At 39.4% G+C, this 22,437-nt stretch overlaps 1 protein-coding gene across 1 annotated transcript; it reads left to right on the top strand.

Moving 5' to 3' along the window:
• Position 1: 1 nt before the first annotated feature.
• TMEM19 (transmembrane protein 19) lies at positions 2-21,639 on the top strand. Its single transcript, XM_084878873.1, has 6 exons — positions 2-425; positions 3,739-3,852; positions 16,108-16,245; positions 16,832-17,086; positions 17,839-18,048; positions 19,380-21,639. Exons 1-6 carry the CDS (start codon positions 233-235, stop codon positions 19,541-19,543), a joined length of 1,074 nt encoding a protein of 357 aa, XP_084734999.1. The 5' UTR covers positions 2-232; the 3' UTR covers positions 19,544-21,639.
• The last annotated feature ends 798 nt before the right edge of the window (positions 21,640-22,437 follow it).

The raw sequence follows: 22,437 nt of genomic DNA, 5'->3' as shown, positions 1-22,437 counted from the left end.
GCTGTCCTTCCTGCTTCCTGCCCGGGGTGTGGGGATGGGCAGTGACCGCGGGGACCGCCGTCGGGGAGCCGGCCCCGCCGGAGAGCGTGCCGTGTGTGTGGCCAGTGGATCGCTAACCTCTCCACCAGCAAGTTCCCAGGAATAAGTCCGCCTTTACATATAACTGTTTTGATCGTTGGAAGATGCTGGCATTTATGTTCGCCTCCGCACCAGTGTTTTGCTAGCAACTTAAATGATTCTTTTTCTCAGAAATGCCCTCTGTTTTCTTCCCCAGTTGCTCACCTCTTTATTTTTCATGACCGATCTTGACGACAGTATATGCAAAAAATACCTAAAGATGATAACTAATATAGTTATCTTGAGTCTGATCATTTGCATTTCTTTAGCTTTCTGGATTTTGTCTATGACTGCAAGCACCTATTATGGTAAGTATGAATGTTCCGAGTTCTTTTTTTTTTCTCTTTTTTTTTTTAAATAAACTAATCGGTGGGATTTAAAATTGTACCCTTGTGAAACCCAAAACTTCTATCCTCCGAATATAAGTTGGTTAGGAATCGTGTTTACTTAACTTCCTTAGCCTGGATTTAATTTCCCCAGAAAGTACAGTGTCTTTATATATTCTGAACCCTTTAATCAATGCTGCTTGTGATAACATTGGTTACATCTATTTCAGAATATGTAATTATGTCATTATTACATCTATCTGGGTGAGAAATAACTAAAGCATAGTTTTTTGTAAAGCACATAAAGTAATACTTTTAGTAAGAATATTCATAATGTAGTTCATCAGTTTTATTTGTCCTGTGAAAATAAAAAATATGGTGTTTAATATTTGGAGATTTAGAGGATTTGTTTGCTGTGTGGTCATTTCAAAAGAACAGTCCTTTTAAAGTCGGGCCACTCGGGACTCACATCTTTAAGGTTTTGCATCTGCATGAGAGCATAAGTATGTATTTACACAAACTTCTTTGGTACTTCTATAAAAACAAAATACTGCCCTGACCGGTTTGGCTCAGTGGATAGAGCGTAGGCATGCAGACTGAAGGGTCCCAGGTTCAATTCCTGTCAAGGGCATGTACCTTGGTTGTGGGCACATCCCCAGTAGGAGGTGTGCTAATTGATGTGTCTCTCTCATCGATGTTTCTCTCTATCCTTTTCCCTTCCTCTCTGTAAAATATCAATAAATAAATTTAAAAAATAAAAAATACTATTCAGTTCAAGGAGAAAAATGAGAAATAGAGTGAGAAAGTAAACTCATAAATGATTATATTGTAAGTGATTACCAGTTCAGATCTTAGTCCTCCTTCAAAGGCACGTCAATAATCGAATGGTATTCTCCAGGGTATGGAAACACTCTGGGCTGGTCATCATAGAGACGAAAAGGGGCCACGTGCTACCTGACTAGCTCAGGGAAGACCTGCATGGTGGCCTTAAAGTAACAACACAGGATGGTCTGAAATTAAAACTTTAATATATATATATATATATATATATATATATATATATATATATATATATATATTATTGATTTCAGAAAGGAGAGAGAGACAGAAACCTCAGTGATGAGAGAGAATCATCAATTGGCTGCCTCCTGCACGCCCCCCAAAGGGGAATGGAGCCCAAAACCCAAACATGTGCCCTGACCGGGAATCGCACTGTGAATGCCCAACTGCTGAGCCATGCTTCTGGGCTGAAATTAAAACTTTTTATACTAAAAGCAGTTTGTGATGTGTAGTCATGCCCTTGGCCAGCATCTTCCCTGACAAAGGTCAATCTTTACCTTAACTGAGCCTGTCTGTTGTCTTTTTTTTTTTTAATATATATATTTTATTGATTTTGTACAGAGAAGAAGGGAGAGAGATAGAGAGTTAGAAACATCGATGAGAGAGAGTCATCGATCAGCTGCCTCTTGCACACACCCTACTGGGGATATGCCTGAAACCAAGGTACATGCTCTTGACCGGAATCGAACCCGGGACCTTTCAGTCCCCAAGCCGACGCTCTATCCACTGAGCCAAACCGGTTTCGGCTGTTGTCTTTTTTCATCTACACTAACATTTGTTGGAATGTCAAAGTAATTTTCCTTTTTCCAGAACCCTCAAAGAACAGGCACCACTCTGCAGAGACCACAAATCCCTTATTGTTATTTCATTAATTGTTAACTAAACTATCCTGCACCCACCTAAATAAAAAAACTATGTGTCTATCATTTTACTTTTTATCCAATCCCAGACGTTTCCCCACTTTGCTTTCTTCCGCCTCCCTCCCTAATCTATCACCAATGGATTTCATGTAACCCACTTTACGCCTCCTCTTTCGATTGTAATGTATAAACTGCCATTCTCTGGAGCATAATCTCAATCCGTAGAGATTTTGTTTCCCAGAAGTTGTCGACAGTTGTGGCTCAAATAAACTCACTAAAATTTTTCACAGGTTTGAATATTTCTTAGATTGACAATCATAATGAGTCACAGTAGGGGATGGGGGGTTGGAGAGGAGAGATAAGAGAGGAGATTCTTAGTAACAGTGTTAACTATGACGAACTCAATAGAATAAAACAGGATTTGTAAATTGAAGGGCCCCTGGAGCCGGGCACCTGATGTAAATGAGTGAAGCTGTCCCGGGTCTTTGTATATTAAACACAAGAGAATAGTTTTTTCTCTCAGAAATAGGATTTTCACGGGTTTTTGTTGTTGTTGAACATTTGACCTTTGTCTTTCATTTTCCTATTTTTGACAGAAACATCGGCACACGCAATAGTTCACATTTTCCTTTACTGTAGTCACTCAGCCTTGGTGTTAGGGAGCCTGTCAGGAATGGTGGGCACTTCAAACAGGAAAACAATGATTCCTCTAAAAGAGGCAGCCTCTGCGGGGCTGGGCTGGTGTGCTCAGTGGTTGAATAACCACCTCTGAACCAAAATGTCCCTGGTTGGATTCCCAGTTAGGGCACATGCTTGGTAGCAAGTTCAATCCCAGTAGCAGGCGTGCAGGAAGCAGACGATCTATGATTCTTCTATTTCTCTATCTCCTTCCCTTCCTCTCTCTCTAAAATCAATAAAAACATTTTTTTAAAAGTAAAAGAGGCAGCCTCTCGTCACCTATAGTCAATTCCGCCACATGGCTCAAGTTTCTAGTTTACAAGGCAGAAGCCAAGAATCTGGATTATTATATGAAATCTAATCTTTAAATATTAATTCATTGTTTATTCTTTGGTTTTGGTGTTTTAGTTTGTTTGTTTTTTGGTACATCAAATTGTTTTAAAACATTATGCTAGCCAAGCAAAACATCTGTCTATGAGCTGCAATCTTTGGAAAAATCAGTTTCTAATCATTGAATCCTGAGATATGTAGCATGTGAGAGTGTTACTTAAAAAAAAAATCTCTGAAAGGCAGAGAGAGGAATAATTGAATCCTATTAGAAAGGAGTTTGTTGTGTGCTTTTCTTGAGAATTAATGCATGCCTCCTCTCAAAAAAAAAATTCATTTTAAATCTTCAAATATGTGTAAAATACCCATTACTATAAATAATTGTCTCTTCCAAAATTTGAACAGGACTTATTTGGTTATTGCCTCTGAAAATATCAAGTCTCAACATAAATATTTTACATTGGTGACTTTATTTCAGTTTCCCTACTTTGGACAGTATTTCAATATAGAATGCAGTTATCAATGTTTATAGCCATGGCTAATCTATGCAAGCTTCACACAATTTATACTCTATTTTTATAATTTTTCAGGTAATTTACAGCCTATTTCTCCTTGGCGTTGGCTGTTTTCTGTTGTTGTTCCTGTTTTGATCGCATCAAATGGCTTTAAAAAGAAAAGTCTAGATCACAGTGGAGCTTTAGGAGGTATGTTTTGTTATTGAATGTTTAACCAAATAGTAAGTCCATGCTTATGTAATTTAAATTCATGTTTTCTAAATTCTGAATATATGAGACTATAAATCATAATGTTACAGTTATACATTGCTCAACATTCCTCTTCTGTCAAGCTTTCAGATAGTAACATACTGTTTTAGTGTAATGTACAAATTTAACTTTGTAATTTATAGCAAGTAAATTGATAGACTTTTGAGGACCTCGGTTACTCTGCTCCTTTAGTTGGATTAAACTATTAGTATCTGCTAGCAGAAGCATTGGAGCATGCTCCCTAGGTTTTGAAATAAAGGAGCCACTGGAAAAAATAGCTAACAGACATTGATTTTTTTAAAAAAAATCTTTAAAATATATTTTTATTGATCTCAGAGAGAAAGGGAAAGAGAAAGAGAGAAACCTCAATGATAAGGGAGAATCATCAATCGGCTGCCTCCTGCATGTCCCCTATTGAGGATCGAGCCTGCAACCCAGGCATGTGCCCTTGACCAGAATAGAACCCAAGATCCTTCATTCTGCAGGCCGACGCTCTGTCTACTGAGCCAAACCAGCTAGAGCCATGCTGATATTTTTATATGATTTTTGTCTTACTATATAATCAATAAATATTAGGAATGGTTGTTATATTTATTTTGGAAATGTAATGTTATACATACCATGTATCAAGAACTCTTGTGAGCACTTTGGAAATAGTACCATGTGTATAACAAATAATTTGAACACTATCTCCTTAAATATAATAACAAAGTTAGGCTTTGCTAAAAATATCCTTTCTCAGGAACCCTTGCCTTGATTTTTATTTTTCTTGATCTATATCAAGAAGGGTTAAGTCCTTCCTGAAGTTGTCTTCCTTTGATTTCCCTGTTGTATATTGACTTTCTCTCATTTTTCTGATCTCTACGTTTGTTTTTTGTTTTCTGCTACCATTTTTTTTTCCTGTCTTCTCACCCTTGGGCCTCCATTCATCTCTACCTAGCTTAATTTAGAATTAGAAGATGAATATTTGAATTTTAGCAATGCTATCTGCTATCTCTATGATCTTTGCCACCTTGCCTAACTCCACAGAGCCTCACTTTTCTTTATCTTTTGTAAACTAGGTCCTGTGGACTTATTGGTAAGGCTCAAGCAAGATAATGTGTGGGACAACACACCTTTTAAAACTATACAAACATTCTCCTTTAGTGATTTATTATCTACTTTCAACCATATTATAAAGTCCCTGAAGACAGAGTGACCTTACGTTTCTGTGTCCCAGGCTTCTTTAAATAGTGTTACACACATAATAGGTGCTTAGGAAACATGTAGATTGATTTTAAAACCTCTGCTCTTTTCCTAGTCACTTCATTCTATGGCATGTTGATATCTTTTTTGCTTATATCTTTTTCCCCCCTTCAGGACAAAAAAAAAAATTGTAATGCTGATTTAAAGTATATCACAGTACTTGGAAATAGTGTTGTGGAGTATGACTACAAGTCACTTAAACTTTCAGTGTTGTAATTTTCACATCTGCAAAATAGGAGGGGATAATGGTACCTTGGGCACTAACTTATCATGAGGAGTTATCCATGTAAAATGCTTAGCATAATTATGTTTTACAAATGTAAGCTATTATTGTTTTTATTCCACTGCTACTATTCATAGTCAAAGGAATTTTACTAGTTTATTATCATATTATGCGCTTACTGTGCTTAGGATTGAGAAGAGTTTCAGAACTTCCACAGGATCTGGGTGTTTAGAATTCTTATTGACATAGGAACACATAACTCAAGGTTGATAGAAAAATGAGAAGGGGATTGACTTAAAGTGAACACTAAAGTGGAGGGCTCTAGTGTCCTTGAGAGAGTATTTCTAGAATATGGAATAAATCACATGAGAGGATATGTGGAAATGCTTGTAAACTGCAAAGTATTCTGCAGGTGATTTGCTCCAAAGAAATATTGTCTAGTCTAGTTATTCACTGTATTCCTTTAACATGTCAGTGTGGACAATATGTCATCAGGCTTTTGACTTGAAAGTTTGAATTTAATTTTACTTGCCAAGACTATTAGTCCTAATGGTTTACCTTTTTTTTTTTTTCATTCAATTGTTCAACAAATATTTAATGAGGGTTCCCTGCATGTCAGGCACTGTTCTGGGAACTTAGGATTTAGTAGTGAACAAAATGGGTAAAAATCCCAGTGTCAGAGAGCTTACATTTGTAGTCAGGAGAGATAGATGATAAATATGATGGGGCATTTAATCCCCTAAAGGAGATGCTGTCAGTGAACTGGAAGTGCACAGCAAATGGGGGTGTTGTCAGGAAAGGCTGGTGATTGTCTCACAAGGATGATCTTAACTGCTTTTTTATTTTTTTAAATACATATGTATATTTATTTATTTAAGTATATTTTTATTGATTTCAGAGAGGAAGGGAGAGGGAGAGAGAAACATCAATGATAAGAGAGAATTGGCTGCTTCCTGCACACCCCCTACTGGCGATCAAACCTGCAATCCAGGCATTTGCCCTTGACCAGAATTGAACCTGGAACCCTTCAGTCCGCAGGCTGACACGCTATCCACTGAGCCAAACCAGCTAGGGCCTTAACAACTTTTTTTAACATAGTTCAGGTCTGGTGTTCAGTCTTTCTGAAATGGAAACCTCATTCTATCGGGTACCTAAAGTTGATCAGAGCCAAGGAACCTGGTTTATGCTGCTCATTATTGCAAGGGACTAATACCTGAGCCAGGATGCTACTTTATTTATCTGATAAAATATGGAACTACCAGACCAACTGGAATGTAAACATCACTGTTCAGGCAAGCCCTGTTCTTGTAGTCAGGTTATTTGAGAAGTCAAAAGATAATTAGAAGGTTGCCTGGTTAAGTACAAAGTCTGAGAAACAGTAATGCAAGTCCACAAATCACAGGGTCTCCTTCCTTGTACAGTGTTCAACAAGACAGCCAACCTCTGGTTCTTTAGGCCTTATGGTGTTAAGCAAAACACCTTCGAGGCCGAAAGCTTTTGTGAAAGAAAGGGGTATTGAGTCATAGGTTAGCCAGAAAAAAGATCAGGTCCTGGGACATAGAATCCAAAACACCAGCAGCGAAGCCAGATGAAGAGACAAGAATGTCTTTATCATATGAAATAAGGCATTATGGACTTTCTGTTGAGGAGAACAGTAAGATGGGGCTCTTTTAAAGATGTATGTTGCTTTGAAAGAATTTACACTGGCTCTAGAGGAGGAGGGGATGAAGCAGGAGCAATTCTAGGACAGGTGCACAGTCCTTAAGGAAGAAAAATTTGCTACTTTTGATTGGTGGTGGGCAACAGTCAGGAAGGTTCATTCATAAGCAGGATGCAGTGTTCTCTGGAGGTTAGCCATTTCTTTTTAGATAGCTTCCTGGAAGTGCATCCAAAACTCTAACATACTTTCAGGAATGTGTGCAGTCTTTTGTTAGTTGGAACACAGCTATGAACTGGATAATTACCCTTATCTTTTTCTCCCACTCTGTGGCCCACTGTAATTTAATTTAGAGCATCTCAGAATTTTTCTATCGTTGATGTTCTTATTTTGGGCTAACCAACCTTCTTTTGATTCCCATAATCTTTCTCTAGGAAATGACATGTGATACAATTGATTATAGTTGAGTTTATTAAGTTATAAAATTTTGATAATGCCAAAAATTATACCTAAGTCACCCTGATTGGAATTTTGGGTGTAACTTCACTCCCACCCTACAGTTTGTAGACAGTTCTTACTTACCCAGATGGCATCCATTAGGTACAGAATTTACTTATTTTAAAGTCAGAAGTCAGCCATAATTCTTAAGTCTCTTAGTGCTTCGGGAGCACCTTATTTTGTTTTGTTTTGTTTTTTTTAATATATTTTTATTGATTTCAGAGAGGAAGGGAGAGAGAGATAGAAACATCAATGGTGAAAAAGAATCATTGATCAGCTGCCTCCTACACTCCCCCTACTGGCAATGGAGCCCACAACCCTGCCATGTGCCCTTGACCAGAATCAAACCCAGGACTCAGGGTAGATCAGGCCGATTGGGGCTGGGCCGATCGGGGTCTGCTGGCCGGGGGAAGGGACGGGGAGGAATCACAGGAGGTTGACTGACCAGGGGAGGGACCACAGGAGGTTGGCCAGCTGGCCAGGGGCAAGGACCAGCTGAGGGGAAGGGACTGTATGAGATTGGCTGGCTGGCTGGGGGGAAGGACTGGCAAGGGGGAGGGACTGGCAAGGGGGAGGGACCATGAGAGGTTGGCTGGCTGCAGGAGGTTAGCTGTGGGAGGGACTGACCACCAGGGACAGCTCCTACATTGAGCATCTGTCCCCTGGTAGTTAGTGCACATCATAACAACTGGTCGACAGGTCGTTTCAGTCATTCAGTCGTAATGGTTGCTTAGGCTTTTATATAGAGAGACTAGAGGCTCGGTGCACAAAATTTGTGCACTTGGGAGGGGTCCTTCAGCCCGGCCTGCGCCTTCTTGCAGTCCAGGAACAGGCCTAAACTGGCAGACAGACATTAGTGCTGCTGAGTAGCAGAGAGGCTCCTGGCACCACTGCTGTGCTTGCAGCCATCAGCCCAGCTTGTGGCTGAGCAGAGCTCCTGTGTTGAGTGTCTTTCCCCTGGTGGTCAGTGCATGTCATAGCAAATGATTATTCCCAGTTGGTCCACTGTTAGGGTCAATTTGCATATTACCCTTTTATTATATAGGATGAGAAATCCAAGCTTTAGGTTAGGTAACTTCTCCTAGTCATGTAGAGGTAAATGGAGGAGCTGAGATTTGTACTCCACACTATCCAACTGCAGAATACAGCACTTTATTAGTATGTATTTCATACAGTATTAGCCTATTTCTTGCACTCTCAATTAAAATGTACTAAATTTAAGTAAAATGCCAATAATTGAGTATATCTGGATAAATCAATCAATAAACTGTAGTACTTGAACCCTGAGCTAACCAATGAAAAGAGTTACTACAAAAATAGGACCCTGGTCACCTATTCTATGATTTAATAAAATATAGTTTAATACTTATTTATTAAGTAAATATTAACTTATTTGACACTTATTTAATCTTTTATTCCATTACTTACTATAATTTTGCCTAATGTGTTATTTAGTAAAAATCTTCATATAGAAAAATTAGATATATTTATCGTGAGAATTACAGAGAACAGAATTGTCAGTCGTAGAGTTAGTCAGAAATGGAGAAGTTTGTAGTTAAAAAACAAGCAGTCCACCCCAATAAATTCAGTGGAAAGGAAAAAATATATATATATAAGCAGGCAGCCGGGACAGAGCTACGCAATGTAATAGTGTCTTGGTGTGGTTATCACATTCTGGGAAGCTGGTATCAATCCCTGCAGGGCTAAAACTTGGATTTTTATCAGACCCACAAGTTTAGACTTGAAGCAGCCAAACTCATGAGAGACTCATTTATAAAGCAGAATGTAAATTTCTTGGGTGCCACAGATATGCTCAATAGTAGATTAGCACATTCTCTCCCTGAAAGAAGGTTTGTGAAATTAGTATGAAAATTTCACAAACCTTCTTTGTGAAATTTTCATACTAATGAGAATTCAAGGAATAATAAAAAATAACAAAACATGCATATATCTGCTTATTTTTATCCAAAGAAACACTTACTGGAAATAATAAACTGGGAAAAAAGTGAAGTTGGTTACCTATAGAAAATGGAGGGAGAGCAAAATACAGAGGGAGGAACAGAAGGAATTTGGGAGGAAGTGGCATTTCTTTTTCTTTTTTTTAATATGTATTTTTTATTTTTTTTACAGAGAGGAAGGTAGAGGGATAGAGAGTTAGAAACATCGATGAGAGAGAGACATCGATCAGCTGCCTCCTGCACACCGCCTACTGGGGATGTGCCCGCAACCAAGGTACATGCCCTTGACCGGAATCGAACCTGGGACACTCTATCCACTGAGCCAAACCGGTTTCAGTGGCAGTGGAATTTCTGAGTATACTTTTTTGTATGAGTTTGATTTTTGAAAGCATGCCAGTGAAAATTAAAAATTTATGAAAATTAAATCAGTAAAGATGGAGGTGGGGGAGTCTAAAACTGAAAGCAAACTAAAACAGTTGAACACAGTTGTATTTTAAATTAACATTATAAGCACACTGAAGAGAAAAAAAAGAAAAGAAAATGAGTAACTTACTAACACAGTATTTAATTATGTCTTGGTTAGGAGGAGGGGAAAATTGCAAACCGGTCCAAAATTATTTTTGGTAGGTTTGTTTTTGTCATAGTAGGGGTGAAGCAATTCTAAAACAGTTTTAGATGTAATAGAGGATTGTGCAAATGAGTGACATTGTCGTTGTTTGAAGCCAGGTTTTTTACTAAGAAGAAAGAGGCATATAAATATGGAATGGGGAAAGTAATAGAGAGCCTGTGGAGATGGATTGGAAATAGAGTTATTGGTGTAATCTTGTGGTTTCTAAAATATTTATGTGTATGAATATTTTCATATATATGTGCACATATATATGCATGCATATATGTATGTACATGTGTGTATATTTGTGTAGATATGTGTATGCCCTGTCCACAAAAAGCAAATATACCCCAGTAGCAATGAGCACAGTGTGGGCCTAGACCTTGACCTCTAATATCCATTCCCCACTAAACTGACCCAGAGCAGTTTATGAGAAATGGCTCCTTCCAGGCCTGGGGCAAAGTAGATTTGGGTGAGCCTATAGTATCTTGTTATGTCAGAAAAAAAAAAAAAAGGAAGAAATCCTTTAAAAATATATGATGTGGTCATGTCACATGGGCACAGATAGGCTGATTTTGTCTGTTAGTATAACCAACCCTGTCCTCTTTTTGGTTACTATTTACATAGAAAGTCTTTTTAACCCCATTTATTTTCCACCTATTTATGTCATTGGATTTAAAATGAGTGTCTAGTAGACAGTATATGGATTTATCATGTATTCTTATTCATTTTTCCAGTCAAAAGATTAGAGTGTTTAATTTACACTTAAATTAATTATTCATAAGGAGAGACTTATGTCATTTTGCTATTTGTTTTCTATATGACTCACAGTTTTTTTGTTCCTCTTTTCCTGCATTATGGTGTTTTTCTGTGTTTAATTATTTTTTAATATGTCTTTATTGATTTTTTAGAGAAAGAGGAAGGGAGAGCAAGAGAGAGTAAAATATTGAGAGAAACATCAATCAGCTGCATCCTGCACGCCCCTTACTGGGGATCAAGCCTGCAACCCTGGCTTGTGCGGACCAGTGACCTCTGGGTGCATGGGATGGCTGTCATCCAACTAAGCCACACTGGCGAGGGCTAATTGTCTTTTTGTAGTGTAATGTTTTCATTCTTATTTCCTTTAGAGTATATTTTATAAGTATTTTCTTCTTGGTTACCAAGAGAATTACATTTAACATTCTAAAGTTATAACATTGTACTTTAATTTTTTGCCAGCATAACCTCATTAACATTTTAAGTCTCTATCTTAATTTCTCCCTCATGTTTGGCTAGATATAGTATTCTTAGTTTATTTTTCTTTTCTCTTAGTACTATATCAGACCAGTCCCTTCTGGCCTTCTGGCCTCTAAAGTTTCTGATCCCTTGTTTGTGACTAGTTGCTTACCTCTTACTGCTTTCAAGCTTCTCTCGTTGTCTTTGGAAAGTTTGATTATGGTAGGTCTCAGTGTGAGACTCTTTGAATTCATCTATTTGGTGTTTGTTGAGATTTTTGCATGTTTATATTCATCTCTTTCATCAAACCTGGTAAGTTTTAAGCCAATAGTTCTTCAAATAATTTCTCTGCCCCCTTCTCCCTTTCTCTTCTCCTTCTGGAATTTCCCCATTTGGATGTTGGCCTACTTAATGGTGTCCCACAAGTCCCTGAGGCTCCCTTCAAAATTTATTTTGTTTCTGTTCTTTTTTTTCTTTTTTTTGTCTAATTAGCACATTACACTTTTATTATTATAGATAATAAAAGTATATGGGATAGTTGCAAGAATTCTTATTAAACAGCAAGGTTTTACCAAAGCAAATATAAACATTTTTAATATAATAAGTCAGTTAGAGGACTGAACCAGATTCAGGATTGAAATAACATAGTACTCCATGAAATACAAAGCCAGGTTTTTCGCCTCAACCTCCCAACGTTTCACGTAGGTAAGGACCACGTCTCAAGCATCTCCAAACCCTCTGCTTCCCTCCCCCTCCCCCTCCCAGTGGCTTCTACCTCATGGCGTCCTGCGCAGGACAACCAATGCTCACACACAGGGGACCATCAAACATAAATAATATGGTCCAAACCTCACCAACTTCAAGAAAGACAGAAAAGCCGTCCTTGCGGGGAAACACGAGTAAGGCCAGAGCCAGGGCTCACACCAAAGACCCAGGCAGGAGTCCTAAGCCCTATTTGGGAAATCCTAAAACTACAATTCCTATGCCCTAGACTCTCAGGAGGCCTGCCCACCAGCGAAAGCTCACGGAGCCGACTGCTGGCCTTCCCGCCTGCTCTCTCTGATCACAGCTCTGTTTCTGTTCTTAAGATTGAATAATTTCCATTATCCTGTATTTGAGTTCACTAATTCTCTTTTTAAATCCTCACCTGAGGATATGTTTTTATATTTATTTTTATTTATTTGTTTGTTTGCTTTGTTAATCCTCACCCAAGGATACTCTTCCATTGATTTTTAGAGAGAGTGAAAGGAAGGGGGAGAGAAAGAGAGAAACATATCAATTAGTTGCCTCCCCCACACGCCTTGACCAGGGCCAGAGGATGGAACCTGCAACCGAGGTATGTACCCTTGACCGGAATCGAACCTGGGACCCTTCAGTCCTAGGGCCAATGCTCTATCTCCTGGGCAAAAAGTCAGTTGGGGCTTACTGACTTTTAGAGAGAGAGGAAGGAGGGGAGAGAGAGAAATATTGATCAGTTGCCTCCTATAGGCATCCTGCCTGGAGATTGAACCCTGACTAGCAACTGAGCCTGCAAACTTTTTGGTATACAGAACAACGCCCAAACCAAATTAGCCACATGGCCACGGCATACGATTCTTTTCTCTGCCTGATCAAATGTGCCCTTGAATCTCTAGTGCATTTTTTATTTTTATTAGTGTACTTTTGAGTTCTAGTATTTCTTTTTGGGTTCTTTTTAGGTTTTCTATCTCTTTGTGTATATTTCCATATTGTTCATACATTGTTTTATTGACTTTCACCACATCTACCTATATTCATTTGAGCATTTTTAAGTCAGTTGTTTTGAAATCTTTGTTTAGTAGGCCCACCATCTGGCTTTCCTTTGTGAACTCTGTTCATTTATTTCCCGTCCCCCCCCCCCTTTGAATGGACCATATTTTCCTCTTTCTTTGTAGGCTGTGTGATATTTTTGTTGAAATTAAATGATGTGGTAACTCTGGAAATCAGAATCTCCTTTGTCCTCATGGTTTGTTGTTTTTGGTTTTGGTTTTGGTTTGTTTTTGGTTATTATAGGTTATCTTTGTGTCAAGGATCAAAATCAAAGAATCAAAATCCCCATGGTTTGCTATTTTTTTGTTTTTGTTTTGTTTTTGGTTATTATAGTTTGACTTTGTGTCAAGGATCAGCCTGAGGTGTAAAACCAAAGGTCTTCTCGGTCTTTTTTGAGCCTATGCCTTTCCCACATACATGCAGTCGCTTTTGAATGGCCTAGCCTTTAAAATGTCAGTCTCTCAAAAGGAGGGAAAACAGAAAAATGAAGGAGAGTTGGGGGCCAGCCATGTAAATCCCCTGGAAGTTGCCTCCGTGAAACAGGGAGGGGCTTGAAACAGTGTAGGGTAGCTGCCAGACTCTGTGCCTGTAGCTCTGTGATCAGAAGTAGCTCTCAGTGATCCGAATACAAATCCTGATATTTAAGAAACAAGATCTTTATTGCCCACCTGATTTGCATAGCTGTGTACAAGTTGCCCCTGTAACTCCTGTACTGTCTGTTGACAGTGGTTGATGGGAAGCTGCTACCTAGCTAAGAGCTTAAATTAACAGACCTTCCACTAGAAGTTACAAGTCTTCAATAGACTAGAGTTCCAGAATGGCTTTATCAGACAGATTTTTCCAGTTCACTTCTAGTCTGAATGGGAGAACAGATTCCTGGTGCTTCCTACTCCTCCATCTTCCCAGAATCCTCACTGATTCATTTGTATGGGGTTAAATACCCATTGTGATACTAGAAATGAGGGTGCTTTGCTACCTTGACACCAAATTTTACTCACTAGAACACTTTCCAATTTTGTAACAAAGGGCCATTAAGGAATTTTGGTGTGATTTAAATATATGCTGGTACTTTCCTTATAGGATTACCAATGGAGAGGCTTTATAATTTTTTACTTAACCCACAGCAAGTCTCGAGCACGTTTCATTGATTTAGCAGTTGATGCCAGGGCCTCTTTCCGTATTGCTGTGATGAGAGCACATCTTTCCTTTTTTTCCTCTTCCGTGTCATGAAATGTAAGCTTCCCTTTTGCTTGCTTTCCTGACTGAACTATAGGTTTTAGAAGCTTTTCTTGAAATTGGACACTCATGGAAAAATGAAGAATATCCTCTTTCTTCTTTGTTTGCCCAAACAAGCAGGAGAAAAAGAGAGAGAGAGAGAGAGAGAGAGAGAGAGAGAGAGAGAGAGAGAGAGAAAGAGAGAGAGGTGCCTCAAAATCTAAATCTAAAATCACATTTACAGTATATATTCCATTTTTGGTTCTACAGGCAGTTCAGAATTATTTTTATAGATTTAAGTAGGAAAACTTATCCAAGAAATGCTCTATCTTCTCATATAGTTTGTGAAGCTCAACACGAGAACATGTGAAACTTCTTGAAAAAGGTTAAAAAGCTTATATTTTAAATGTTTTTTCTTTATAAATTGGAAAACAAATCCCCAGATATGGGAGGAAAATGTAAAAAATATAGAAACCTGGAAGATTTGATAGTCTTACCTCCCTGAGAGAACCACAGTTAATTTGAAAATTCTTTGGACTAGCCATCCAAATATTATATACTAGAGGCCCGGTGCATGAAATTCGTACATGGGTGCAGTCCCTAGGCCTGGCCAGCAATCGAAGGGCAAGCATCTGGCGTAGAAGGGCAGGTCTCAGCTGACCTCTGGGCCCTGGGCAGCACTTGGGCCCCCAGAGCCCCACGCACCCCCCTCCACCTGAGTCATGGCGCCCAAGTCCCCACATGGAGATGCAGTGAGCACAGCTGGATGCCGCAGGCAAGGGCACAGCGTGGGCCTCTGGGCCGCCCAGCAGCGCTGTACAAAAACCGGCGGGCAGTGTACTCTCCCAGCCGGCCTCACAGGTCAGCTCCTGCGTGAACCCACGGGGAGCCCGACCAGCCCCTGCAGTCCCAATGGCTGCAGCCCGGCTCACCCGGAAGAGGCCATGCGGGTATGGGCGGGATCCTCGAGGGCTCCTGGCACCTGAGCGTGGGGGCTTCCCCTGCACAGGAGTCCTGGCATCCTGGATGGGGGGAGGGGAGCAAGGGGAATGAGAGTGAGCTCGGCAGACACCCCACATTCTCTACCGCACCTCCTGCCTCCAGGTAGCCAGTGAGAGGTCGCAGACCCCCACCTGGGCACCGCAGGAACTTGGTTATTGCCCCCTGGTAGTCAGCGCACATCATAGGAAGTGGTTGAACGATTACCTGAGGGAACAATTTGCATATTAGGCTTTTATTATATAGGAGGATAATATAATATAAAATCATATTGTGTTCTGCAATTCCATTATAAAGGGTTTCTAAAATGATATTTTACATTTACATAGCATAGTTTGTGTGAAAGAAGGTCAGAATACAGAAAGAAATACATCTCAATGTAACCAAACAGACATTTAGTTTACTGTTTGGTAATATCTTAATTGGTAAAAATGGATATGTATATTTCAGGTTATAATATGAAAATAACCAGGGAGTCGAAACCGGTTTGGCTCAGTGCATAGAGCGTTGGTCTGTGGACTGAGGGGTCCCGGGTTCGATTCCGGTCAAGGGCATGTACATTCACTGGGGGCACATCCCCAGTGGGGGTTGTGCAGGAGGCAGCTGGTCAATGTCTCTCTCTCATCAATGTTTTTAGCTCTCTATCCCTCTCCCTTCCTCTCTGTAAAAAAATCAATAAAATGTATTATTAAAAAAAAAGAAAATAACCAGGGAAAAATCCATTCTGTTTTTCACAGTATTAATGTTTGGATTAAGTATAATCTGTGTGTATATGTGTTTCTTTCAGGGCTGATAGTCGGATTTATCCTAACAATTGCCAACTTCAGCTTTTTTACCTCTTTGCTGATGTTTTTCCTTTCTTCTTCAAAACTCACTAAATGGAAGGGAGAAATAAAGAAGCGTCTAGATTCAGAATATAAAGAAGGTAACATGAGTTATATTTGACATTATTTAATATGTTTTTATTTTTAATTTATTTCAGAGAGAGAAAGGGAAAGGGAGAGAGGAATGAGAAACATCAGTGATGAATCAATCAGGAGCCTCTTGCATGCCTCCCACTGGGGATTGAGCATGATACCTGGGCATGGGCCCTGACCCAGGGATCTAACCATGACCTCCTCGTTCATGGGTTGATACTCAACCTCTGAGCTCCACCAGTCAAACAATGTTTGATGTTATTTCAAAGAGTAACTTTGTTTCATCCTAACATAATCAAAACATGTTTAGATTGAAATAGATAAATGTTATATAAGAATTAAAGTAGTAGCCTGATTTAATTTATCATTACTTCACACAATAACAAGTAAGAGCAAAATTTTAGAAGCACTAAAGTCTTTCATTATTCTAAAACAATATAGAATGTGGGCAAAGGTACCATCCCACTTTTAGTCACTTAAAAATTTTTAGTCATTTTTCTTATATGTTAAAATATGTAAGTTCCTAAATCAGCGTAATTTTCTTTCTGAGAAGAAAACATCTCTTGTCCCTTTTTCTACTTTTTTTGCTGCTAGGCGGGCAGAGAAATTGGATTCAGGTGTTCTGTAATGGAGCTGTACCCACAGAGCTGGCCCTGCTGTACATGATAGAAAATGGCCCCGGGGAAATCCCAATAGACTTTTCCAAGCAGCACACTGCTTCCTGGATGTGTTTGTCTCTCTTGGCCGCGCTGGCCTGCTCGGCTGGTGACACGTGGGCTTCAGAAATCGGCCCTGTTCTGAGTAAAAGCCCACCAAGGCTAATAACAACGTGGGAGAAAGTTCCAGTTGGTGAGTCTTTGTTTAAGTTTCTTTAAAAAAAAAAAAAAAATGAACGAAAGAAAAACTTTGATTTATTGTGATTCTTAATTAAGAGTCTTTGAAGAATTGTTAGTCTCCTAGATTGGAAAATTGCTGATGTCTTAAAATACAGAAAAAGTTAGCGAGCCCTAGATAAAACAATACAGAAACAGAAATTGATTCATAGACGTACCAGTGAGAAAGGAAAAGGCAATAGAGTATTTCTTGAGGGTCTAGTGGTTAGTGATTTCACATGTATCTTCGTTTCCCATTACTATTGCCAACTACTACAACAAAATACTTATCTTCTTTGTCATTGCCTCGTCCTCCCCTTCTTCTTCTCTTCTTATTTTCCTCCTTTTCTAACTCCTTTTCTTTTTCCTGCTCCTTCTCTCCTCCTTTTCTTCTTTTCATCATCATCATGTACAGCTAACATATTTGAGTAACTACTATGTGCAAGGCATTGATCTACATGAATTACCATTAAGTACTCTTAATAACATACGAGTTGGTTCTTCGATGATTTCTATCTTACAAACAAGGAAATTAAGTATTAGAGAAGTCAGGTACAGTCACAGCTGAACTAAGATTGAAACCAGGCAGTCTAGCTCCACTGAACCATTCTACTAGAACCCTTTCTTTAAGTTAGTCTTGAGGGGATAGGCACCAAAATGTTCTGCTTTCCTTGCCTTTATTGTTTGCTGATTGTTAACGTGATGATTTTATCCGTGTTTCTTCTTCAGGGACCAATGGAGGGGTCACGATAGTGGGCCTTGTTTCCAGTCTTCTCGGTGGTACCTTTGTGGGCATTGCCTACTTCCTCACACAGTTGGTTTTTGTTAATGATTTGGACATTTCTGCTCCCCAGTGGCCAATTATTGCATTTGGGGGTCTGGCTGGATTACTAGGATCAGTTGTGGACTCATACTTAGGAGCTACGATGCAATTTACAGGTAAAAACATTACTTATTATTGCAACTTACTGGTATGTTAAGGAAATGGGAAAGAAATATGGAAAATAAAAGGATATGACAATGAAAACAACCCTAAAGACACCAGGAGATGAGATACCATGAGTGATAAGGCTGAGTCTATTCTACAATTTTGATTTTCTTACTCTTTTTTGTTAAGTTCATTGAAAGCGAATTAGTTCTGCAGAACAAGGAGTAGAAGCTGGGTGGGGAAGATGTGACAGTGCAGGAAACAGATGGTTCTGCTAATGGGACTTCACTTCATCCCAGGAAAGTGGGGATCAAATCATGTGAATGCCCTGTCCTTCCACTTGTTTTCCAAGTCCATTTGAGAGAGAATTACTGTACTAATCTAACTATACACGTGTGACTTTTTCTACTGCGTCATCGTGCTTGCTTTCCTCCCTACTGAGTTTTTAGCCCCACTGAAGATACAAGCAAGAGGCAGTTTTCCCAAAAGGTTCCTGTGCTTTGTCCTGACGCTCTCCCGTCATGTCAGTGTACTGACATATTTTGTTAGGAGTATATTTACTCCACATGCAAGCCAACTTCATCTTCCCCTTTGAATCATATAACTAAGAGGCTGGGAGTCTAGAGAAAGTTTCCCTGAGTACTGTCCTCCCAGTTCTCATGCCCCAGTATAATCTGCTTGCCCTTGCATTCCCCTCACAACCAATCAAAATGTTTGTGCTCTCAGTTTTTTTTAGTCTTGTCTCAATGTTCAGGAGGAATCAATCTGATTTTAATCCACACCGAGGGCTCAATAATTGTACTCACACATGCACACACAGGAGTTTTTTAAAGAGTTTTATTCTAAACTGGGCTCTAACTAGACAAATTTTTGAGTGGGTTGAAAAGCAGCTGTGGGCTGTGGACAGGTTAATTCATTCATTAAATCTTGGTGTGCTCCCTCTGTGCTAGCACCAGGCTGGGTCCTGGGCATCCATTGCAGAAGCTGCTGACATCATCTCTACTCTCGGGGGCCTTATAGGCTGGTCTTGGAGGGGAACCACGGGAAAGGCAGGCCTCGTCTGCCAGTTTCATGTCATTTCTGCTTTTCATGTTCTCTTTTCTGCTTCTGAATGGACTCCAGCAATGTTGAGAAAACAGTATTGAGTGGTACTGAAACCCATTTATTCAAAGAGGCCTTTTGTAATGAAGGGTTCCAACTCTCTCACCATATAGATTATCCTTTAAAATCATTTTATAAGTGACTGCTAATCTTTCAAAGATTATTTTCTTTGGGGGAGAAAGGGTGTTTTTTATCAAGTCATTTTGATTTTGGACCTCATGTGGCTTCTTTCCCACTCTAGGCTTGGATGAAAACACTGGCATGGTGGTCAACAGCCCAACGAATGAGGCGAAGCACATAGCAGGGAAACCAATTCTTGATAACAATGCTGTGAATCTGTTTTCTTCTGTCCTTATTGCTCTCTTGCTCCCAACAGCCGCTTGGGGTTTCTGGCCCAGGTTGTGAACTTTATCTCATTTACAAAGGTCGAAACTGTGGTAAATTCAGCTAAATTTGCAATCCCAAGTTTCATCCGAAGAAGAATAATTGTAATGGCAAAGGGGAAATGCCAGCACCTCTCGTATCCCGTTGTGATGGAATTCTACATGTTCCTCTCATCAGTTAACATTTTCCAGTGAAAGACAGGAGTACATAGAACTTACCATTTTTTTCTTCTGTTGAATGAAGCTTCTGGAGCAATGAAACCACAGTGCCCCTGTATATTGGCATATATTGATCTGAAAGCTAATATGTTGAACTGAAAGTTTCTACATGGTATGTATACATTTTGCTTTGTTTGTTTAAACTAGTGTGGGGAAAGTCATACAATTTAAAAATGGTCCTCAGCTGTGCCAAGAAATGCCACTGTGCCAATTGCCCAAATGTTATATCCATTTTATGTGGTTTAAACTGATGTGCATGGAAGTCTGAATAAGTGTAGTATCCTGGACTTCGTCCATTACTTGCCATTTACAATTGTGAAAGGTGTGTAGTTTGATTCCTAGGCTGTGAGGCCTGTTCCACATTTGTTCTTCCTCGGGATTAGTAATAAAATAAATGTCTTTTTCATATAACCATTAAAATGCATGAAAAAAAATTTTTTTTACATAAAAGCAAGAGAAAGCTGCCCTGTATCTAAAAATATGCACACCTTACTATACATCTCAAATTTAATATTTTTAATGTATTTTCTAGCTGTTTTTCAAATGTGTATAGGAATCTGCTTTACATTTGCATACCAAACAATTAAAGAGTCACTGGAAAATTACTTGCTAATCTAGAATTTACTGGAAGATGGATGCTATGATTTCCGGTGATAGACCTGTGAAGTTGTGCTCACCTTTACATTATAGCCTCAACAAAATAGAATGTTACTTTTCAGTTTTGTTCCTTATTGTGATTAACTGTGTTCTAAAGGATTTTGATACGGTGTGGATTATTTTGCTAAAAGTACTTTAAAATATTTCTCATGTGATTTCCATACCTTTCTTTCCCTGAGGAGAAAACACTGTTTTCTCAGTAGGCTATCACAGTGAGAAAAAAACGGCACTTGCCACCAAATCCCTGGTGAATTGTACGTACTTTAAAGATGTAAACACAATTATGCAGCTTAATTATTCAATTTCCTAGTGGAGTATCTGTAACTCCAGAAGGTTCTGAACATTTTTAAAGTATATGGGTTTTTAATATATGTTTATTAAGTTAAGTTGTTTGACTCTAAATATGTTTCTTCAAGTCATTGAAAGTTGAAAATCAGAACATATTTCTGGAGGAAAATAAAAAAACTAGTTTGGCTACCTAAATATTTGAGGACTGTGATGATTCCAACATTTCTTAATACATGTGCTGCAATATTAATGGTTTTGGAACTAATGAGTCAGAAAATTATTGTTAGGCCATGTTGGCAGGGCAAGTCTCCTGAAATTCTCCTACCTGCCAAGACTAATATGTTCTCTTTCATTTATTATAGCTTGCCCTTTCAAAATGTATTTTCTACATGTGATGACAAGTCTTTTTTATGTTTGGATTTTTAAAAATAAAATTCATTACTTAAGTAATATACTGAATTTACTTTTTAAATAATTAGAATATTAAAGACAAAGTTAAAACATCTTTTGCCTCCACTTTCCCCTCAACAAACCCCGCTCCCTCTTCTACCTTCTCAAAGAACTTTGAATCGTTTCTACATGGTAATTGTTTGGGGTATATTTTCTTTTTAATCAATGAAATTTATTACTGTCATTTTGCAGTTTCAAGTTGGATGCTTACATCCAAGAAAACAAAATTTTAAAAAAGAATAGAGTCCGGGCTGGTTTGGCTCAGTGAATATAGTGTCAGCCGTGACTGAAGAGTCCCGGGTTCAATTCCAGTCAAGGGCAAGAACCTCAGTTTCAGGCTTGATCCCCAGCCTTGGTCTGGGCCTGATGGGAGGCAATCAATCAATATCTCTTTCTCACATCAATGTTTCTATCTCCTCCCCTCCCACTCTCTCAAAATCAATGGAAAATTATCCTCAGGTGAGAATTAAAAGTAAAAAAATTTTTTGTGAATTTAAAATTTTTCTCTTTTTTAAAACAGGTTTGCTTTTGTATGGTTTTTATTTTTTATTTTACTTTTTTTATTTTAGAGGGATGGAGAGAGAGAGAGAGAAACATCAATTGGTTGCCTCCCATAGACACCCAGCCCTACTCAGATAACCCACAATCTGGGTATGTGCCCTGAATAGGAATCGAACTGGCAACCTTTCGGTGCACAGGACAATGCTCAACCACCTGAGCCACACCAACCAGGGCAAGTTTTTCTTCTCTTACAAATGAGAAATGCTATGAGAAAGCCAGACAATGTCAAAATAATTATATCTTGGGGAGTACAATTTTAAAAGGAATACTGTTAGCTAGTAGAAATATTTTAGACTAGAGGTCCAGTGCACAAAATTTGTGCACAAGGGCAGAGGGTCCCCTCAGCCCAGCCTGCACCCTCTCCAATCCAGGACCCTCAGGGGATGTTGGACATCCCTCTCACAATCCGGGACCACTGGCTCCTAACTGCTCACCTGCCTGCCTGCCTAATCGCCCCTAACTGCCTTCCCTCTCCCCCCCCCCCCCCCCCCCGTTCCTGGTCACCCCTAGCTGCTCCCCATGCTGGCCTAGTCGCACCCAGCTGTACCCCCCTGCTGGCTTGGTCACCCCTAACTGCCCCCCCCCCGGCCTGGTCATCTCTTACTGCCCCCATCCCTGCCAGCCTGGTCACCCCCACTGGCATGGTCACCCCTCACTGCCCCCTGCTGGCCTGGTCACCCCCAACTGCCCCCCACCCCCACTGGCATGGTCACCCCTCACTGCCCCCTGCTGGCCTGGTCA

The sequence above is a fragment of the Pipistrellus hanaki genome (assembly GCF_964339955.1).
Source record: "Pipistrellus hanaki genome assembly, chromosome: 3".
NCBI lineage: Eukaryota > Metazoa > Chordata > Mammalia > Chiroptera > Vespertilionidae > Pipistrellus > Pipistrellus hanaki.
The sequence above is the reverse complement of the archived record's forward strand: the minus strand, read 5'-3'. Positions and strand labels throughout refer to the sequence as shown.